Genomic DNA, 21,416 nt, shown 5'->3' with positions numbered 1-21,416 from the left:
TCACGTGACTTTCAAGATTCCGGCTGTGAGAACCAAAAACATGGCGGACATTTCTTTCATGTTTAGTGAAAAAAACTGTATTTTGAGTTAGTTTCTGCATAAAAATAAGTTTTGGTTACATTTCTAGCGAGAAATATATATTTTATTTTCATAATATCCACTCAGTGAGTGTACATAATCACCTGTTTGCTCGTTATTGAGAATATTTTTCAGATCTCGCCAGAATAATGTGAAACTGTTACGTTTTGGTTGCTATTACATCGACGCTGCTATTTGACTTAAGTTTCTGCATAAAAATAAGTTTTGATTACATTTCTAGCGAGAAATATATATTTTATTTTCATAATATCCACTCAGTGAGTGTACATAATCACCTGTTTGCTCGTTATTGAGAATATTTTTCAGATCTCGCCAGAATAATGTGAAACTGTTACGTTTTGGTTGTTATTACATCGACGCTGCTATTTGACTTAAGTTTCTGCATAAAAATAAGTTTTGATTACATTTCTAGCGAGAAATATATATTTTATTTTCATAATATCCACTCAGTGAGTGTACATAATCACCTGTTTGCTCGTTATATTGAGAATATTTTTTCAGATCTCGCCAGAATAATGTGAAACTGTTACGTTTGGTTGCTATAACATGGACTATTGGCATATTTTGACTTAGTTTCTGCATAAAAATAAGTTTTGATTACATTTCTAGCAAGAAATATATATTTTATTTTCATAATATCCACTCAGTGAGTGTACATAATCACCTGTTTGCTCGTTATTGCGAATATTTTTCAGATCTCGACAGAAAAATGTGAAACTGAAACATTTTGGTTGCTATTACATGGACGCTGCATATTTTGACTTAGTTTCTGCATAAAAACAAGTTTTGATTACATTTCTAGCGAGAAATAGCCTATATATTTTATTTTCATAATATTCACTCAGTCAATGTACATAATCACTCGCTTGCTCGTTGTTGCGAATACTTTTAAGATCTCGCCAGAATAATGTGAAACTGAAACGTTTCTGGTTCAAGTTCACAGTAGATGGCGGTAATGCGCGAAATCGATGCAAACGGCGAAGAAGAAGAAGAAGAAGAAGAAGAAGAAGAAGAAGAAGAAGAAGAAGAAGAAGAAGAAGAAGAAGGCAGGAAAAGGTAAACGTTAACAAGGAGGAAAAGGAAGCGTGGATAACTTGACCAAGCTGAAAAAATGAATAACCTTGACCCAGAAGATGCCATATTCCTGGCTGATGCGTTCCTGGACGAGTGCAAGGTAAATAACATTATCTCAGTGGTGGAAAAAGCATATTAATCAATGCTAATTGCAAGGTCTAAGACCATAATAGACTCTGACTGAGGTATTGCAGGGAAGGTGCAAAATTAAAAAGCACTCCAAGCAAAGTGCAACTATACAGGTTCATTGTCTTTATTCAAATGCAAGCTATAGTGCTGAGCTGATTTCCTACGTTAGAGCCAGTGAGAGTTTAATTAAATATTATGTAAAAACGTTTCACTTTCTTTTTTTCTTCTTTTTTTATGTAGAAAAAGTTTTCTAGATCTGTCTGTACAGTACAGGACCACAACCGTTAGACTGAATTTTTACAATGTAATATTTATTATAACATTGGTTTTATAATGGGATTGTAGGTAGCGATAACCTTAGTGGGTGGAGGTTTATTCTGTGGCTAAATTGTTTATTTAGGTGGATCAGCATGGACACACTGAAGGAGGGTCAAAGCAATCCACAAAGCTGTGCGTTTGGCTTGATGAGGACAATGGTCAACCTCTGCCAAAAAGATAGAGCTGGGGAGAGACGAAAGCGAAATTCGGCTAACGTTACTGGTTGTTTTTTGTTTTGTTTTTTTTCATCAGTAGTTGCATTCATTATTCATTGAGCAAGTTCTAAATTGATATTCATATTTTTTCAGTTTCTTCAGCAAGCGTTCCCTCCTGTGCTCCATCTACCAGCACAACTGAGACACTACAAGACACTGTGACCATCAAAAATGTAGGTTTTTTTTCCTTTATACTTGTTTCCTCATTTGTTATGTGTTAATTGCCCAGATTTACCATTGCCTTCTTCCCTTTTCATTTTCAGACTTCCTCATTCAAGATGTCAGAGACCTCTTGGGAAGTGGTGCTGAAAAACCTCTCCCCTCACATTGGAGGGACAGGCAAACTTCCTCTCTGGAGAACTGGACAGTAATAAGGCCCCTCATGGTGAACAATATGTTAGCATCTGAGAAGCCGAAGGAGGGGGTTTGCCATCATTGTGGACACAAGGCTGCAGTAGTGATGTGTAGAGACTGTTTGCCACGATCACTCTACTGCACTGCCTGTGACCTTTCCACACATGAGGCCCTGGTGCTTCATAACAGAGCATCCATGGTGGAAGGGTTTTTCAGACACCTGCCGCCATCCACTTTTGTTCAGCAGGATGAAGGAGGGAAATTCTCCTATTATGAAAAAGGTATTTTTTAATTCTCAGGTTATATACACTCACCTAAAGGATTATTAGAAACACCACTTCAATTTCTCTTTAATGCAATTATCTAATCAACCAATCACATGGCAGTTGCTTCAATGCATTTAGGGGTGTGGTCCTGGTCAAGACAATCTCCTGAACTCCAAAAGCAATTTTGAGCGTGGCATGGTTGTTGGTGCCAGATGGGCCGGTCTGAGAATTTCACAATCTGCTCAGTTACTGGGATTTTCACACACAACCATTTCTAGGGTTTACAAAGAATGGTGTGAAAAGGGGAAAACATCCAGTATGCGGCAGTCCTGTGGGCGAAAATGCCTTTTTGATGATAGAGGTCAGAGGAGAACCGGGTACCACTCATCTCCACTACAAATAGGAAAAAGAGGCTACAATTTGCAAGAGCTCACCAAAATTGGACAGTTGAAGACTGGAAAAATGTTGCCTGGTCTGATGAGTCTCGATTTCTGTTGAGACATTCAGATGGTAGAGTCAGAATTTGGCGTAAACAGAATGAGAACATGGATCCATCATGCCTTGTTACCAATGTGCAGGCTGGTGGTGGTGGTGTAATGGTGTGGGGGATGTTTTCTTGGCACACTTTAGGCCCCTTAGTGCCAATTGGGCATTGTCTAAATCCCACGGCCTACCTGAGCATTGTTTCTGACCATGTCCATCCCTTTATGGCCACCATGTCCATCCTCTGATGGCTACTTCCAGCAGGATAATGCAACGTCACAAAGCTCGAATCATTTCAAATTGTTTTCTTGAACATGACAATGAGTTCACTGTACTAAAATGGCCCCCACAGTCACCAGATCTCAACCCAATAGAGCATCTTTGGGATGTGGTGGAACGGGAGCTTCTTGCCCTGGATTTGCATCCCACAAATCTCCATCAACTGCAAGATGTTATCCTATCAATATGGACCAACATTTCTAAAGAATGCTTTCAGCACCTTGTTGAATCAATGCCACGTAGAATTAAGGCAGTTCTGAAGGCAAAAGGGGGTCAAACACAGTATTAGTATGGTGTTCCTAATAATCCTTTAGGTGAGTGTAGGCTATTTTACATCTTACACGAACCCTGGTTTACTCCAACAAACATGCTGGATGAAGTTTTGTTTGATAGAAACAACACCCTTACTGTTTCATTTACACTAATATGTAAACTAATTCTGCTTTTTAGATTGCATGTTACCAATCGTTCCTCCCTGCTGCGACTGCTCCACTGGGCAAACAAGCTTTTCCAGGGGAAAGCCAGTTATTTTAGTTGGAATGAACGGTAACCTTTTTTATTTCTTCATATTGTGTTTTTTGTTTCTTGTGAACAATAGATAATTGTTTTTCTTTGAAATTTCAGGAAGATACAACCTATTCCTTCCATCAGTAAACTGCTCCTGTGGAAAAACCTTGCCAGTAACCATGAGTGATCTGGTTGAAAGTGGTTACTGGCCAGCCACTGTCAATTTTGAGACCTTGTACATGGTGGACTTGTTCACCACGTATGAAGATCTTAAAATCACTGCCCCAGGGATGTCAAGACAAGCTTTTGTCAGCATGCTCGAGTGTCGTACAAAACTCTTTGGGCGAGTGAGTGGACTCATCATTTCTTATTTGGATTACGTTTTAAATAACTGATTCATTGTTAGGACTTGTTCTTACAATCCCCAAAGTTTCAGTACATATTTCTTGATGGAGCCCTTTCTTCGTCATGACCATAGTCGGAAGCCAACCTTTTTTTTCCACTTTTGTTCTCAGAGTGGTAAGATATGTGGGGACACAATGCAGAGGGCCTTCCTCGAATGGGCCTATGCCAAATTTGAGGTTGACAAGCTGTCTCAGGTCCAGCATTTTCAGTGCCCTGCATGCACACCCTCCATGTTGGCAGTTGCAGTGGATGGGAACCGCAAATTATATCGTTTCAAAAGCCAACCAGGGTGTGTAACATTCAAGTACAAATTAAAAGGATCAAAATCAAAAGTACAAATCAAGTACAAATTACTTTTATACAATAAATTTTACCCACATCTACATCTATAGACCAAGACCTGATGGGTTTTTTGATGGAGTCTTTTTGGCCAGTGATGCTGAGGTGTCCTCCTTTGTTGATTACATCCATGGAAAAACTGGACATGTAAGCTAAATTTATATTTCTTCATGTGAAACACCACAATTTCACATTTTTATGAATGCTACCCCCCCCCCCCCCCCCAAATTTAAACAATATTTAGTTTAATTAAGTGATAGAGCGGCATTACTCCATCAAATGCCATAATACCATGATTTACAGCTTACTGTATAAAATGTAACTGTGTAAATGTCTGTATTTGCCCTCATCTGTTTAAGAATCCAGGAAAAGGGAGATGTGGTGTGGTGCGGGTCAGTGGACCGCAGCACGAGAGTCCGCCAACAAGTCTGCAAGCAAACTAGATGAGGAAGGTGTTGAATTGGCTGTCTGCCGTCATGGGGTTTTGCTGAAGGGACTGAATATGTTCCGTGGATAAATTTTTGCATACCCATTATATCTCCAGAAACAGCTAGCTTCACAGAACGTCCAGTTCTTTTGCTCTGATGTGGTCTGCAAATATTGGCCATATCTGGAGAGAGTTGTGGACCACTGTCCAGAGTTGGAGGACTTGCTGGATATGCGCCCATTTCTCTCCATCATGCATGCAAAAGCGCATTCATGGATGTGTGAGGTAATCATGACAATTAGATGTATTTCTTACCATTTGTACCACACGTTATGATTGTCTGTACTCTGCCCCTACTTGTTGTTTTCCAAATGATTACATTCATGTAAATGTGTTACAGTTAAAATGGGGGGGACGCAATCAAGAAGGAGCTGGAACAACAATCGGGGAGGAGGTTGAACAGGTTAACAGCTTCCTCTCCCGAGCAGCCATATGTTCCAAGTACATGTCAAAAGCCGGTAAGCATTTTTCATGTATAGTTGTGTCCAAATTGAGACCAAGGGGTTTGAACACTGATGCTCGGCCTTTGCATTTTAGAGTTCCATGCATAGGTGAAATGCATAAGTGAAAACAAGAAAATAAGTCTAGTCAGCTTACAGACACTGATCAGGATTCTCTTTATAATAATTTATCTTCTGATTCGTCAATTAAGTGTATGATTATTTCCACGTTTATGTGACAATATTAGAGAATGATCAATGTAGTATCTGATCTTTGGTCCTCACTGTGAACCTAAATTACTGCACATTCATTGTGTGTCATGTTCGCACAGACATGCTGACAATCCAGGCAAGTGGCTGGAACAAGCGAAAGGCAGAAAACCTTGACCGGACATTGGCCAAAAGATATGTCAAGGTACTTACTAGGCAAATATGCATAACAACATTTTTTTTTTTTTAATTGGCTTTATGCACATGCTGCACTACTTCCTGAACTTAAGCCAGCTCCTTGTTTCCTGTCTGACATTATTGGCCAAGCTTGATTAATTCAGGTGTGTCTGATTATTGTTGCCGTGACTACTGAGGTCAGGCACACCTGAACCAATCATTTTGTCCAATAATGGCAGACAGGAAACAAGTAGCTGGCTTAAGTTCAGGAAGTAGTGCAGCTGTGCATAAAGCCAATTGTCTCAGCATTTGTCAACATGGACATTTCTTTTGGACAGATAGTGATGGGCAGATCGAGGCTTCGTGAAGCAATGAAACAGTTGAACCAAATGGTCCATATTGTTTCGAGGCTTCGAATCAATCCGACACCCGTCTCCACGGTGACACCTAGTGGTCACTTGCAGGTGTTGATCTGAAACAACTTTGATTTTTAATACAACGAGCCAATAAAAAACTGTTTTTTTTTTATTAGTATTTATATTGTATGTTTCTATTATGAAGCTTGTAACCTGTAGTCTCTTCACATTGCATAATGTTATTTTGGTCATTAAAAATGAATAAAAGAAATCAAGCCACAATGTCTCACTTTCTTATAGATTTTTATTCAAAAATATCAATCTCTCTGCTGTCGAAGGACTCAGCCTACTTCTTTTTTTTACAGATAATTTCTCCAGCCTTTGAAAAAATCCTCTCACAAGAGACACTTGTTGCTGGCATACAAAGATATTTTTTAGCAAGGACATACAAATGAGGAAAGATTACTGCTCTCTCTTTCCAGTAAGTTAGTGGATCATGAGTTCTGGGCAAATACGCATCGTTGAGGTATTTTTTCACTTCCACTGTGGCATCAGCTGTAGCATTGTGTATCATCTGGGTTTCACGGATGTGATTATCAAAATGTTCCCATAAACTGTGCTGTGTTTCTACTGGTGTTGATGATGATGGGCCTGATGTTGACATTTGTGGCTCTGAATGAAAATGAAAATCTATTATATGCATCTATCTATTAATCTATATAAATATATCTAATAATATATCTATCTATCTATCTATCTATCTATCTATCTATCTATCTATTAATCCATGTATATATCTAATAATCTATCTGTCTATATATATATTTCTATCTATGCATCTATTAATGTGTCACTATATGTACTCTGTCTCTCAGTCAATGTGTAAATTTAAATGGAAGCCTAAATATAACTAAACAAATCGCACTATAAATGTCACTATATCACCAAAAATCCGCTACCTCAAAACCAAACTCCTTTCACAAAAACCCACGATGTGAAAATGCGTTTACTTCACTTTTATACTGTGTGTGATAGTGTGATCTTTCCCGACTGACCTGTCAATCAAACCCTGACTCGGCGGAGCACTCCACCTGATGAAACCATAGACTGTAAAAAAAGATGGACGACGCCCCTTCGCTCTTCTCATAGACAGTAAAAGAAATGGACAGAGCGATCTCATTGGAACTCAGTTGAGACAGTTGAAGCCCACTTTTAGCGATTTTTGAGAACTTCCGTTCCTGACGCGCAGACTCAGACTGACTCAAACTAAGCTTGATGACGTGAGCAACCTGTCTGACAGACGTTAATCTTCTAGTAGCTGTGCGTGAAAACTGCCAACGTTAATCTTGCAGAGACGGGGAACTTGAGCAAAGAGTTCTTTGGCGTGAGTGAGCAGGAGTAAGTATTCCGTTGCTTTTATGGACTCATTATCTATGGGCTTCTCCCTTGACGGGACGTCCCCCCGATTGCCTGCGAGCTTCTCCTCCTGTCTGTACGGTCATTTCTGTACAGCGCGACAGAGAGTCGAGTGGTTATGACGCAATCGTTAGCCTATTTTTACTAAATCTGTTTCTACGGGGCCATAGTGTAACATAGAAGGTAATGGAGCCCTTTATACATTGTCGTGTTTCTTTGGAAATAAATAATGGACAAATGGAGTCTTTAAACGCCTCAGATGTAAAGTTATTCGCTGTCAAAGTGACGCAAAAATGAATGGGAGTCAATGGAAATGCTAACGCAACTGAAGTTCTGCTACAACATGGCGGCACCCGGCCGGCTTCAACTTCCGGTCGATGGATTACCCCCTTGGCTCTTCTCCATTGGAGAGAACTGAAGCCGCCACTTGAGTCTGCGCAGTAGCGTTTTCGGGACCAGTCATGCGCAGTCGTGAGCAGGAAGTAAAGCCGCGAAATCAAGGCCCCGCCCTCACGCTCGTTGAATCAATCGCAAGCACACGCCCTGCACTTTTGCACACTACTGGCCTTGTCTGCTCCGTTCCTCTCCAATGATGTCTGCTGATTGCAGTACCTCGTTAAAATAAGGTAAATACAACCACTTACCACATAGTCAACATTATGAAAAAAAGTCCTTTGGTGCTTCAGTGACTACTTCACACAGAGAACCTGTCAATCACAGCTGTCAATCATGATGTCACAGCACCGTTTTTATAGCATCAAATAACTAACTAAAAACTAACTTATTTTAAAAACAAACACTTGAAATTACATCAACGTGATAGAAACTACAGTAAATGACAGAAACTATCTTTAGAAAAAAGATATGTGAAGTGTAATTTAATTATTTAGTTGGTCTCACGTCCCGTTGAATAACATGGGGAGGCGGGGCTTATGAGCTATACTAGGACCGGTCACCGGGGGGCGATCGAGACGTTTTGGCTTCACTTTTGAGGGCTTGTGCGGCACGCTTGGATGAAACACTCAGAAGCTTCATTTAGCCGTAGTCACGTGACGTGGGTGTTTTGAATCACGCTTCGGATCAGTGTTTCGAATCATCTGCGCTTCGGGATCTCGCAAAGCTTCGGAACGACTGTTTCGCGTCAGCCATCCCTATGGACAGACTGTACAAAGGATTGCAGAGGCAACAAAGGACCTAGAGAAACTCACAGCTGAGTTATCTCTACAGCAAGACACAGTCCAGCAGTGGGTGTCTGATGTTCAGGGGTGGACCTCAGGTAATTTGAAACAATTATTTAATGGCATATTTTAAAGAATCATTGGCTCTGCTCTTGTACAGAGGATCTAAAGAGGCTGATTGTAAACTAAAATGGGCATTCATTTGTTTTTTGTCATACAAAGAAGCAACAATCCAAAATGACCTGCAGAGGACCATCGAGGGGCTATATTTGGGCATCAAACAGCGAACATTTCAGCTGTATCGTCAGTCTGGTGAGAGCAGAAAAGGCTACTAGTAATGCAGATTTGTGAAAAAATGAATTCACTACTGATTTATACATAGTAAAAATAGCAAAGCCATTTATATATATATAAAAAAAACTGTTTACTACAAGTCAGGGCAGCATACTGAAAAACTGTCAAAATCATGATTAGGTTTAGTGCAATATCCAAATATTTCCAATATTTCTGCAAAGTGCAGAGATGTCCTGACCTACCAATTTTGTCCTCTATTTAAAAAAATGTATGATTGTTTAAAATAGATTCTGGAAAAAAAGCAAAAATTATCACACAAAATCTGTCACAATAATCATAACACATACATGCATATTGTGAAGTCGTATTTTGTATGGTGCTATTGTGTAGTCATCGTGTGAATGCACACTCATTTTGTGTTTCTCATTGTAGGTGGGAATAAGCGAAGGCATCAACTGAGAAAAAAGATTGCTGTTGAGAAGAAAGCCTTGGAAGTTGCCATCAATGACCACAATGCTACTGTGGGGGAAGCTGAAAAACTCCCTCCTCCCAATGAACTCCTGGCTGTGGACAACTACTCCTGGCCATGGGAATGTAAGTACTTCCTCGGAAATGCACTGAATACAATTTGTTTTATGCACACATCTTGATGTAAATATGTAATCTGATGTAAAAAATGTTATCTGATGTTAAAAAAATAAGACATTGGGCAATATGCAAAAAAAAAAGAAAAAAAAAGGATGTAAATGTAAATGGATGTGATCAAACCCCTTCGCGAAGCGCTGGGGTTCTATCTCATCCTTCCAGGGTTTATTTCTCTATTGTAGTAGTACAGCATGCAAAATATCTTCTGTCCCAATATTTTTATAGGCTGTAAGATAACACTTTGATGTAATGTATTGCAGGTCATGGTGATATGGAGCGGAAAAAAAATGTTTTTGACAAGGTAATGCTGCTGGCTAGACTGAAAGAAGAAGTTATTGTGCTTCGTGAAGTCAAGCAGCACATGGAGTACATGAGGAGTGTTGCTGGACTGATTGTAGAGTTTACCTTTCAGCTCACTGAAGACACCAATGGGAAATGTAAGGACAATAAATAGTTTTCTTCAATTTGCTTCTCTGGAAACCATTGGATAATTTCTTTATATTTTAATGTCACATTTTCAGGCAGTACAGAGGGCTTAATGGAGAAAGGACTTGAGGGACTACTTTCTGTACTGAAGAAAAGATTGTGTGAAGTTGAAGCACAACTGGATACAGCACGCACAACATACAAAAGTATTCTTGGACCGCAAACATTGTCCTTCGATGACTTCTCTGAAGAGGAAGACTTAGAGGATACTTCCTCAACTGATGAGGAACTGGGAGAGTAGTTATTAGGGAGAAAATGTGTATGACTCTATGAAGATGTCAAAGCACAAGATGTCAAACATGACAAATTACCTTGTTTTTGTTTTTGTTTTTTGTTTTTTTTTAGCATTACATTGGTCGAAATGTATTGCGCATGCATACATAGCTTAATTGCATTTGTATATAATTTGTATATGTAAAGTAGTTAACTGTACATAGCCTATTGTATTGTTACTGTCTCCAACAGTGTGTTATGTTTCCATAGAATATTCTCTCTCTCTCTCTCTCTCTCTCTCTCTCTCTCTCTCTCTCTCTCTCTCTCTCTCTCTCTCTCTTTCTCTCTCTCTCTCTCTCTCTCTCTCTCTCTCTCTCTCTCTCTGAATGACTGTAAATATTACAATATTGCCAAAGCATTTAAAAAGACATCAAAATAATAAAATTTTAACATAACTTCAATCTAAATGTACTTCTTAAATAAATTGTACAAATTAAGAGTGTAACATATCTGTGAACATTTTACACCGCAGTGTTTTAACATACATACAAATTATAATATACGTGAACAATGTGTGTTTTGTTTTTGTTTTCCCTGTCGGGAAAACGAAAACGCCGAACATTAAGTGGAAAATTAAATATCTCTTGTTTTAAAGATATTTGTGTTTTATAACTCAGCACTACAGTAGATTGACGTCACATATGATGGTTTTAAAAATCACACCTTCAGTTATGAAAAACAAATGTTAGCCAGACTTTTTCCAGACAATATTAGGGAAAAAAGATACTTAATTATTAATAAGATAATTAATTAACTCAAAACATAGAAAAGTGAAGAAGAATTAATAAGAGAAGTTTCCTTTCGAATTATCCAACGTGTATATCCCGTTAATACTTAAAGAAATTCAAGGTAGATGTTAATGCAAATTGTTCTTTTTGTGGACAGCACCCAGAGACTAGTGCATTTGTTTTGGCTTTGCCATTATTCCAAATTGTTATGTAAAGACTTTTCCCATTTTGTTATTGATAACATTGATAAGGATTTTTCTCTACTCTGGGAAAAATGTTTAGTTTGCAATTGTTAATTGGAAAAATCAGCAATTAGACAAAAACAAAATATTCGTAATGATCTTTTTTAAAACAAAATTTTATATACACAAATGTAAATTTTCAGGTCAGAAACCACTTTTCTATGTTTTGAGTACTGATGTACAACATTACTTTGGGACTATCTCTGACTCATGTATCAAGAAGGCTTTAAAAACAGTTGAAATATGTAAATCTTTTGATATTTTCCTTTGATATGTAAAAATATTTTCTGATTAGTTATACTCCTGTCTTTTTTATTAGTAATCATTTTATATTGTGACTGTTTATATAATTTTTTCCATTTTAAAAAATGTGTTTGTGTGTGTTTTTAGGAGGTTTTTTTTGTACATTTTTCATAGCGGAAGTAGCAACATTGGCCGTTACTATGGAGATGAGGACAAGTCCGCTTTGCGTCACCATAGACGTGCGTCACGTGAGCAGAGCAGTTGGCGCGCTCGTCTCCTGTTTTAGTTAAAATATCGTCATTAAACGAACATTTTTGTCTTTTCTTAGCATAGATCATATACATGCAGTATAATTATTTATTAGACAGTGTGTGATATTTGATATATTGGGTAGATACATGTTTTCACAACCCTAGCACGGCCCTAAAACGGAGGAACTACAACTGGGGTGCTGATGTCAACACAAGTACTAAAGAGGGGTCTAGGGAGTTGTAGTTTTTTTTTAAACCCGGGGTTTTCCCTAAAATTGGAAGTTGTAAATACTTAATTGGTGGCATTCCAGGGATTTGAGGGGATGTCAAACACATTTTTGGCATCAGAATTTAAATATTGTCTTGTTCAAAGGGGGATTTTTTATTTTCACACCATAGCCCCCCCCCCCCCCCCCCCCACCCCTTGGCGACTATAACTATGACTACTCAACTTATAACCCATGTCAACACCTTTCTATTACAGTTGGTCTCATGTCCGTAACCCTTTTTGTCCCATAATTACAAGCCTTCAAATGTGCCCTGAGGTTAAGGTTCAAGGGTCAATATCTCAAAGCAGTAATAATATAGAACCTTCGAATTAATATATATTACTCTCCAGGTCAAGACCTTTCCAGTGATATATTTGGTGTAGCTATAAGACAAAGTTTAATTTTTTTTTTGACATTTTGGACATATGCCCTAACAGGTTCAGTTGCAGAAAGCACTTTGAGGGCTTCAAGTGTGTGTGTGTGTGTGTGTGTGTGTGTGTGTGTGTGTGTGTGTGTGTGTGTGTGTGTGTGTGTGTGTGTGTGTGTGTGTGTGTGTGTGTGTGTGTGTGTGTGTGTGTGTGTGTGTGTGTGTGTGTGTGTGTGTGTGTGTGTGTGTGTGTGTGTGTGTGTGTGTGCGTGTGTACGTGCGTGTGTGTGTGTGTGTGTGTGTGTGCAAGGTCATAGATTTGGTTTGAACATTGGGGGGTAATGTTAGTGAAAAAAATGTTCTGCATATTTCTCATGTGTTCATGGTATAAATATGGGGGGGGGGGGGTTATTGACTACTTATTTACTACCCCCCCCCCCCCCACACACACACACACACACACACACACACACACACACACACACACACAAAAATTACGCTCCGTGTGTGTGTGTGTGTGTGTGTGTGTGTGTGTGTGTGTGTGTGTGTGTGTGTGTGTGTGTGTGTGTGTGTGTGTGTGTGTGTGTGTGTGTGTGTGTGTGTGTGTGTGTGTGTGCGTGTGTACGTGCGTGTGTGTGTGTGTGTGTGTGCAAGGGCATAGATTTGGTTTGAACATTGGGGGGTAATGTTAGTGAAAAAAATGTTCTGCATATTTCTCATGTGTTCATGGTATAAATATGGGGGGGGGGTTATTGACTACTTATTTACTACCCCCTCCCCCCCCCCACACACACACACACACACACACACACACACACACAAAAATTACGCTCCGGTGTGTGTGTGTGTGTGTGTGTGTGTGTGTGTGTGTGTACTCGTACAACTCCTCGCTCCAATGTGTTTTAGACCATTGGAGCGCGGACAAAGAAAGTAAAGTGAGGACATTTTGGCCGGTCCTCACTTTCTGAGACCCCTTTAAATGTCTGTTTGAGGGTCAAGACTTGGTTTTAGGGATAAGGTTATAATTGGGTCAAGGGTAGGTTTAGGAAAGGGTTCGGGTTAGGCACTTAGTTGTGATGGGTAAGGTTAGGGTCAGCGGCTAGAGATTGTATTGTGTCAATAGGCTATTATGTCCTCATAAAGATAGATGTACAAGAGAGAGAGAGTGTGTGTGTGTGTGCATGTGTGTGTGCATGTGTGTGTGTATGTGCGTGTGTGTGTGTGTGTGTGTGTGTGTGTGTGTGTGTGTGTGTGTGTGTGTGTGAGAGAGAGAGAGAGAGAGAGAGAAGTGTGAGAGAGTGTGAGTGCAAAAGTGAGTTTTGTGTTTCTACCCCTGCCTTTCCCACACAAGGTTGCAATTCTTAAATGTGATATAACAAAGGAAAATATTAACCATAGATGCTGTTTATATTGCTTTTAATTGGGATAAAATAAACATCTGTTGAGTAGGTCCACCAGACCCACGAACACTGGCTGATTAACAAAAATAACCAATAAAGCACTACTCACACTTTTTTGTCTACTAAAATATAACACCTGATGCATTGTGTAGCCTATTTGCTGTGGCAGATATAAATTATTTGAATGACTGTGTTAGGTTATCCTTGCATAAACCTACCAGTCACAGAAAATTTCAAAAAACACCATTTAGTAGGCCTATGTTTGTAAGCCATTTGCTTTATGAGGACACAAATGTCCTCATAAACCATGTTTACATTGTAATACCCATGTCATTATACAGATTTGTGTCCTCATAAACCATATTCAAGAAGGGTGGGGGCTGGGGGGTGTTGTGTTCTGTTCTTCTGTTCTGTGTTCTATTTTTCAAGATTAGCCAAATTAGCCAAGGCCAATTAGTCTGAGGTTGAAAAATAATTAATCTTATCATAGTTCTTTTGATAAAAAAAATGGTAAAGTACAAAAGTTATTTTTTTATTTTTTTAAGTGTCACAAAAGTGGCATCGTAGCTGCGAGAGGTCGCTGATTGACAAGTGGGTTGCCCTATCACAGAGATCAGCAGATTGACAACTGAGTGAGGGGGGGGTGTCCGCTCTATCCGACCGACCATGATCATACTGTTCAGTACACTCTCAAAGGTAGGTAATGAATACATAACATACTTACGGAACCTGAATAATAAAGTTAATTAGCGCTGTCTAAACCATCATTTGTTAATTATGCATCACCATTAATTTATAGGAATGTGTTTAATGACATAGGGGTTTACCCAGCTTCAAGCCACCGCATTTAAGGTTAGCTGGAGTTGGCGGCAATGTGCTAACCGAGGTCAGAATTATAAATTGAAAAGTGTATTTACTCCAATACTAGATTAAATCAGAAATCAACTATGGAGTATGGGTTATTGTTGCATAGAATATGTAGTAGGGCTGTGCGATATGGACTAAAAGTCATATATCGATATTTTTTTCCGTGATCGTATAATTTCATACGTCTATCATTAATAGCCCGCGGTAATTCGCACTCCCATCACTCACTCATACTTCAAATCCCACAAAGCACTGCAACAGCTGACACACAGGTCATAAAAACCGAATGTGCTCTATGCGCGGCGGTATTTCCGGTTTGATTTCTTACGCCAATCGTAGAATCCAATGCTATACCGAGAACTTATATTGGTTTTCATACTCTATGGCTATACTTAAGAAACGTTAGTCACAAAAACAGACACCCCTCATTGTGTGTATGCTTCTTTTTAAAATGATAAACATAACTATACAAAATTACATCTAAACGTATTAAAGTTTTGTTTCAAAGACGGGAGGACAGTACATTTTTAAGATTCTGCCATAATCCCGTTTTCCTCGGTTCTCCTCCACTTTAAATCTCCCCAACCGGAAACTGAAGAGCAGCCTTGCGTTGGCTTTATGCACAGCTGCACTACTTCCTGAACTTAAGCCAGCTCCTTGTTTCCTGTCTGACATTATTGGCCAAACTTGATTAATTCAGGTGTGTCTGATTATTGTTGCTGTGACTACTGAGGTCAGGCACACCTGAATTAATCAATTTGTCCAATAATGGCGGACAGGAAACAAGGAACTGGCTTAAGTTCAGGAAGTAGTGCAGCTGTGCATAAAGCCAATTAGGCCAAATTACCAACATTTGTAATGTAACACTTAAATAATCAAGTGTCTTTGTCACTTTGGTTGTCATTAAATGTTGATTGTTTTTATATTCTAGTTTTAATATGCCAAGAGGATCAACAGTAACAACCTGCGTGAGCTGCAAAGCAGCTATTGGTGTGGCCACCAAGACCTGCAAATATTGCCAGTCAGTACAGCCAAGAAAGCAAAGACTGGCAAAAAAACTCCAGAAATTTGAGGCCAGAAAGGAGACATGGTTGAAAAACCAAAACAAAAACCAAACCACCTCTCATGTTATTGATGAGGCATCTGTCTTGGTATGTGTTTAGCGTCTGTAGTTATTATTTAAATAATTACAGCCCACAAAGTTTCAGACATTTATAATTCCTTATATTTCTGTATATATTATATAATATATATCTTTTTTTTTTCAGGTCGAAAAGTTAAACACATTGGGGTACAAGGCCATAGTCTTCATTGCAAAGAAAACAAAGAAGCAAAAAACCTGGTCCGCACAAGTCCTCCAGCCAAAATGGCAGCTGTCAGACCATTCTAAAAAATGCCTTGACAGGATGAAGGCTCTATATGAAGTTTTAATTAATAGTAAGTGTGTTCGATTATTTAAAATCTTACTACAGTCAACATTAAAATAAATGTGGCACAGACACAGCAATTACAGTAGGGAATTGTCTTGGTAGCGGTGCCACAGGGCAAACCACAGTGGACCAAAAATAGCTATTCACCTGTTCATCAAATTTGGTCTTTGCTTTATCCAATAGGTTTTTCGGTAACACTTTATAATAATAGTTTGTCAGTCATTAATAAGTAACTATGCAGGAAGTAATGCAGGACTAATGAGTGTTACTACATTAACACTTCAGCTTCTACTATTAACTAATATAGAAACAAGCTTAACTAATCAGTAAGTACTATCAAATTTAGAAATGGTTCCTTATTAAGTAAGCAATAATTACTTAATGAGATAGCCTAAGCCTCATAATTAACTGTTAACTAACTGACTAATTATAAAGAACATTATCGTGTGCCTGAGACATGATCAGTCATATGTTTTACTCTGAATGTAGTCATAAAATGCATCACTCATTACTCAAGTGTTACCTAGTCACTATGCAGGAACTACTAGTGATCTGGACCATTATTTTAAAGTGAAAAACATATTTTTTCTACTTTAAAATAATGGTCCAGATCACTAGTAGTCCTTGAAGAGTGACTAGGTAACACTTGAGTAATTAGTGATGCATTTTATGACCATGTTGAGAGTAAAAAAAAGACTAATTGCTAACGTATCAAACACGTTAATGTTGTGATTATTAATTTAATTAGTTATTTATAATTTGTCATAATTACCTATTAGTTCTTAATTATCTCATTAAGTAATTATAGATTACCTAATAATGAACTCTCTCCTAAATTTGATATTACTTACTGATTAGTTAAGCTTGTTTCTATATTAGCTGAAGTGTTAATGTAGTAATACTCATTAGTCCTGCATTACTTCCTGCATAGTTACTTATTATTGATGGATCATTATTATAAAGTGTTACTGATTTTTCTTTTAGAGCTGCGACAATTATTTGATATTTGAGATTATTATACAATTAATCACCAACAATTTTGATAATTGTTTAATAAAAAATGCTCTGCTTTCAGAGTCTTACATTAGAATATATATATATATATATATATATATATATATATATATATATATATATGTATGTGTGTATATATATATATATATATATATTCATACATCATCTTTTAGATTATGAAAATAACTGTTGTTTGCAGACTTAGTTTCTTAGTTTGAGCCACATAGCTCACTGATTGTCTGCCATACATAGCAAAAGAGTCAACAGCAAGATGCATTGCTCAATTCAACTTCGATGCATTGCTCAATTCAACTTCAAAAAACTATAAACACATATCTCCACTTCACATAGGGTAATGAGATCCTACAATTTGCACCAGAGTACAAAATCAGCCTCACCTCAGTTTGATAGAGAGCATATAGTCCATAGGGCAGCATGTCTAGACAGAAGAATACAAATGTACTGGATGTTTCCTTATGGAGCACAGTCACTGCTTGAAAAAGGGGACATTTGTTCTTATTACAGGAGGTAAATAATTTCCTCTTTTTGTACCATTTGTACAGGTTGTACTAACCAGTTGTCCACCACAAGTCCTCCTCCCATCCAGTCCACCATCCAGCTCACCACCAGTCCTCCCATCCAGCCCACCACCGGTCCTCCCATCCAGCCCACCACCAGTCCTCTTCTCATCCAGCCCACCACCGGTCCTCCCATCCAGCCCACCACCGGTCCTCCCATCCAGCCCACCACCGGTCCTCCCATCCAGCTCACCACCAGTCCTCTTCCCATCCAGCTCACCACCGGTCCTCCCATCCAGCCCACCACCAGTCCTCTTCTCATCCAGCCCACCACCGGTCCTCCCATCCAGCCCACCACCGGTCCTCCCATCCAGCCCACCACCGGTCCTCCCATCCAGCTCACCACCAGTCCTCTTCCCATCCAGCCCACCACCGGTCCTCCCATCCAGCTCACCACCAGTCCTCTTCCCATCCAGCTCACCACCAGTCCTCTTCCCATCCAGCCCACCACCAGTCTTCCCATCCAGCCCACCACCAGTCCTCCCATCCAGCCCACCACCGGTCCTCCCATCCAGCCCACCACCAGTCCTCTTCCCATCCAGCCCACCACCAGTCCTCTTCCCATCCAGCCCACCACCAGTCCTCTTCCCATCCAGCCCACCACCAGTCCTCTTCCCATCCAGCCCACCACCAGTCCTCTTCCCATCCAGCCCACCACCAGTCCTCTTCCCATCCAGCCCACCACCAGTCCTCTTCCCATCCAGCCCACCACCAGTCCTCTTCCCATCCAGCCCACCACCGGTCCTCCCATCCAGCCCACCACCAGTCCTCTTCCCATCCAGCCCACCACCAGTCCTCCCATCCAGCCCACCACCGGTCCTCCCATCCAGCCCACCACCGGTCCTCCCATCCAGCCCACCACCAGTCCTCTTCCCATCCAGCCCACCACCAGTCCTCCCATCCAGCCCACCACCGGTCCTCCCATCCAGCCCACCACCAGTCCTCTTCCCATCCAGCCCACCACTAGTCCTCCCATCCAGCCCACCACCGGTCCTCCCATCCAGCCCACCACAGAACCACCTCAGCAGAAACGCAGTAAGTTCTGCTGATATTTTCAAATAGCATATAAATCATGATTCAATTGCTAGTCGTGTATAAGAATAAAAATATATTATTTTTCATATATTTAATCAGGATATACTTTATAACCATGTTAAACATTTCATACGTCTCTCCTTCTTAAACTGAAATAATACTCTAAATGAAGAAATGTATTTAAATGTGAAAAAAAAAACAAGTGACTGATTAGTGTGAGGTGACTTCTGAGGTGTTTTACAAGTAACTACTGTAATATGTAGGTCTGGATAACTTGCCTTTCAAATACTACTAAAGGGAAATATAACGTTTAAAAATTCATGACAGGATGATTGACAGATGTTGAAGCAAAAACTTTTGGCAAATGAATTACTGTTCAACCAGAACAGTTTCAATCTATGCAGGAACTGATGATTATGGAGAGTACTGTTGCACATCCAAAGTCTGCTGCAGGTGTTTGGTGCCTCATTCTTAGCTGTATAGAATTCACTTCAGTCTAAATTTGGCCCCTGAGGATCATACAAACTCCTATTCCAGTGAAGTTCCTATATTCAATGAATATACAACAAAGACAAGATGTTTAATGTTCAAACTGAAAAGCTTTATTGTTTGTTTGCAAAGATACACTCATTTTGAATGTCATGGAGCATGGGTATGCCATGGACACTAACACACCCCCATGGCTTTTGAACTTAGCACTGTTAACAATCTGGGAGGTCCTCTTCCTTTTTATCCCGAGGAACACGACGTCCATGATTTCCATAAACTATTTTAAATGTGTACAGCACTCACAGCACTTGTAGTAGCGACAAACTGTGTTAACTGACAATTGTTTTCCAAGGTGTTCCTGAGCCCATGTTAATATCCTTTATAGTTGTGATTCCCACCATCACATAGCATCCCCAGAAGACTCAGTCATTCACAACCAAGGATGACTTGCTTGTGAATGAATCCTGGGATGCCCCTTTAATGCCCAATCATGACACTCATGTGTTTTTAATGAACCTGTTCACCGGTGGAATGTTCCAAACATTCCCAGTCTAGATCCTGTCCCTGTCCTGTTAATATAGGTTGAAAATGATTTGAAAATCATTGTATTGTGTTTTTATTTTCGTTTTACAGTTGACCCAGCTTAATTGGATTTGGGGTTTGTAAAACACATTGAATCAGATTGACAGAATCTTCATACTTAGTAAATCATTTTGTGAGACACTGTGCCCTGTCAGTGTGAATTGAAACATTATCAGTCTTGAAGACACATCTCCCATCAATATTAAAATTACAGGACAAAGGTGATGTGTGTAGGAGGAACTACATTCATTGTTTTTCCCCTCATCTTCCAGGCTTTTCCTTGAATTGATCACCTGTTTGTACATCTTTCTATAACCCTTAGTAGAGTGAATAAGTGACCACACAGCATATGGTTGAACAGTGTCCATGTATTTCAATGAGTGCCCTGCAAATATCTTTCCAATTGTAATGTGACATTATATTTGTTATTGGAATAAAGGTATTTAGACCAGTATTCATTGTAATAACAGCTCTTCACAGATAAATTTCTTTAATCTCAACAGATATGTCTGCAAAAAACAAAAAGAAGCAGAAGAATTCTGCAGCCTCAGACAAAAGGAAGAAACTGAGGGGGATACAATCACCCAAAGGTTATCAAGCTTTACTAGTTTTACATTTCACCATTTCAAATCAGACTTCAAATACAGTGATTCTTTTGCCTTAGCCAGATATACTTAAGTCATAAATATATCATGTGTAGCCTGTCAAATTATAATTTTTTTATATATTGATGATGTATGAGGTCAAACTCATGTACTTTTTTTTTTGCTCTTTCAGATTGTAACCATGGAATCCTTGAAAAGGAGCCTTACTACCCAGTGAAGAGGGTGATCCGCTGCAAAATGCAGAAGGTTCCCAGCAAACATTGGTCCGACGGCAACGTCGTGTCCCTGGCCAAAAATAGTTGCGGCCAGGACGTCATAAATCGGTAAAAAATGTAACACAGAACATTTCCTAAAAATGCATTCAGATACATTTGTACATGTCTACAGTTGCATGTATAATTGTTATTTTAACTTTTAGCTCGTGTAGTTATGTTTAGTGTATCAGGTGAGAGGACGTCACCTGGCGACGTCTTTTACACGTGCATTTATAGTCCATCATGACCCTATGAAATCCTTGTTAAATATGCAAAAGCTGCGCTTAATCCTCGCATGGTTAATACTGCAATAATTAATGTAGTTGCCCATGAAGTTTTTAAGAGGTTGTGAAGAAGACGTCCACTGGCGTCCTTTACACGTCTAGTCAGGCTGTGAATACTATACGTCCACTGGCGTCTTTTGCACGTCTAGTCTAGCAAGACAGAAAAAAATTATCAGGATTTATAATTCTTTGTAAAATACACGATTTATATACAAATGAATATATATTTACTTTATCTTGTTTTTATAAATTATAATCACAAAATGCACAGTATAGTCAAGTGATTGCAAAGCCACTGCATTTTAGTCATTATTTTAACCTGTTGTACCTGATGTATTCGTTGTTATT

At 39.2% G+C, this 21,416-nt stretch overlaps 2 protein-coding genes and 1 long non-coding RNA gene across 3 annotated transcripts; all 3 read left to right on the top strand.

Annotated features, from left to right (window-relative positions):
- Positions 1-1,071: 1,071 nt before the first annotated feature.
- Positions 1,072-2,001, top strand: LOC130086943 (uncharacterized). Its single transcript, XR_008807276.1, has 3 exons — positions 1,072-1,273; positions 1,703-1,842; positions 1,929-2,001. It is a non-coding gene; the product is annotated as an uncharacterized LOC130086943 (long non-coding RNA).
- A 3,728-nt stretch (positions 2,002-5,729) lies between these two features.
- LOC130087019 (uncharacterized) lies at positions 5,730-10,695 on the top strand. Its single transcript, XM_056253221.1, has 6 exons — positions 5,730-5,810; positions 8,716-8,830; positions 8,955-9,044; positions 9,459-9,620; positions 9,932-10,108; positions 10,193-10,695. Exons 1-6 carry the CDS (start codon positions 5,730-5,732, stop codon positions 10,396-10,398), a joined length of 831 nt encoding a protein of 276 aa, XP_056109196.1. The 3' UTR covers positions 10,399-10,695.
- Positions 10,696-15,735: 5,040 nt separating this feature from the next.
- Positions 15,736-20,857, top strand: LOC130087018 (platelet glycoprotein Ib alpha chain-like). The gene is made up of 6 exons (XM_056253220.1): positions 15,736-15,948; positions 16,066-16,238; positions 17,872-18,021; positions 18,253-18,348; positions 18,541-18,854; positions 20,703-20,857. The coding sequence occupies exons 1-6, from the start codon at positions 15,736-15,738 to the stop codon at positions 20,855-20,857; spliced, it is 1,101 nt and encodes a 366-aa protein (XP_056109195.1).
- The last annotated feature ends 559 nt before the right edge of the window (positions 20,858-21,416 follow it).

The sequence above is a fragment of the Rhinichthys klamathensis genome, unplaced genomic scaffold, assembly GCF_029890125.1.
Source record: "Rhinichthys klamathensis goyatoka isolate OS25496 unplaced genomic scaffold, OSU_Roscu_1.1 h1tg000103l_1, whole genome shotgun sequence".
In the NCBI taxonomy this organism is placed as follows: Eukaryota; Metazoa; Chordata; class Actinopteri; order Cypriniformes; family Leuciscidae; genus Rhinichthys; species Rhinichthys klamathensis.
This window is presented reverse-complemented; position numbering and strand designations above follow the sequence as displayed.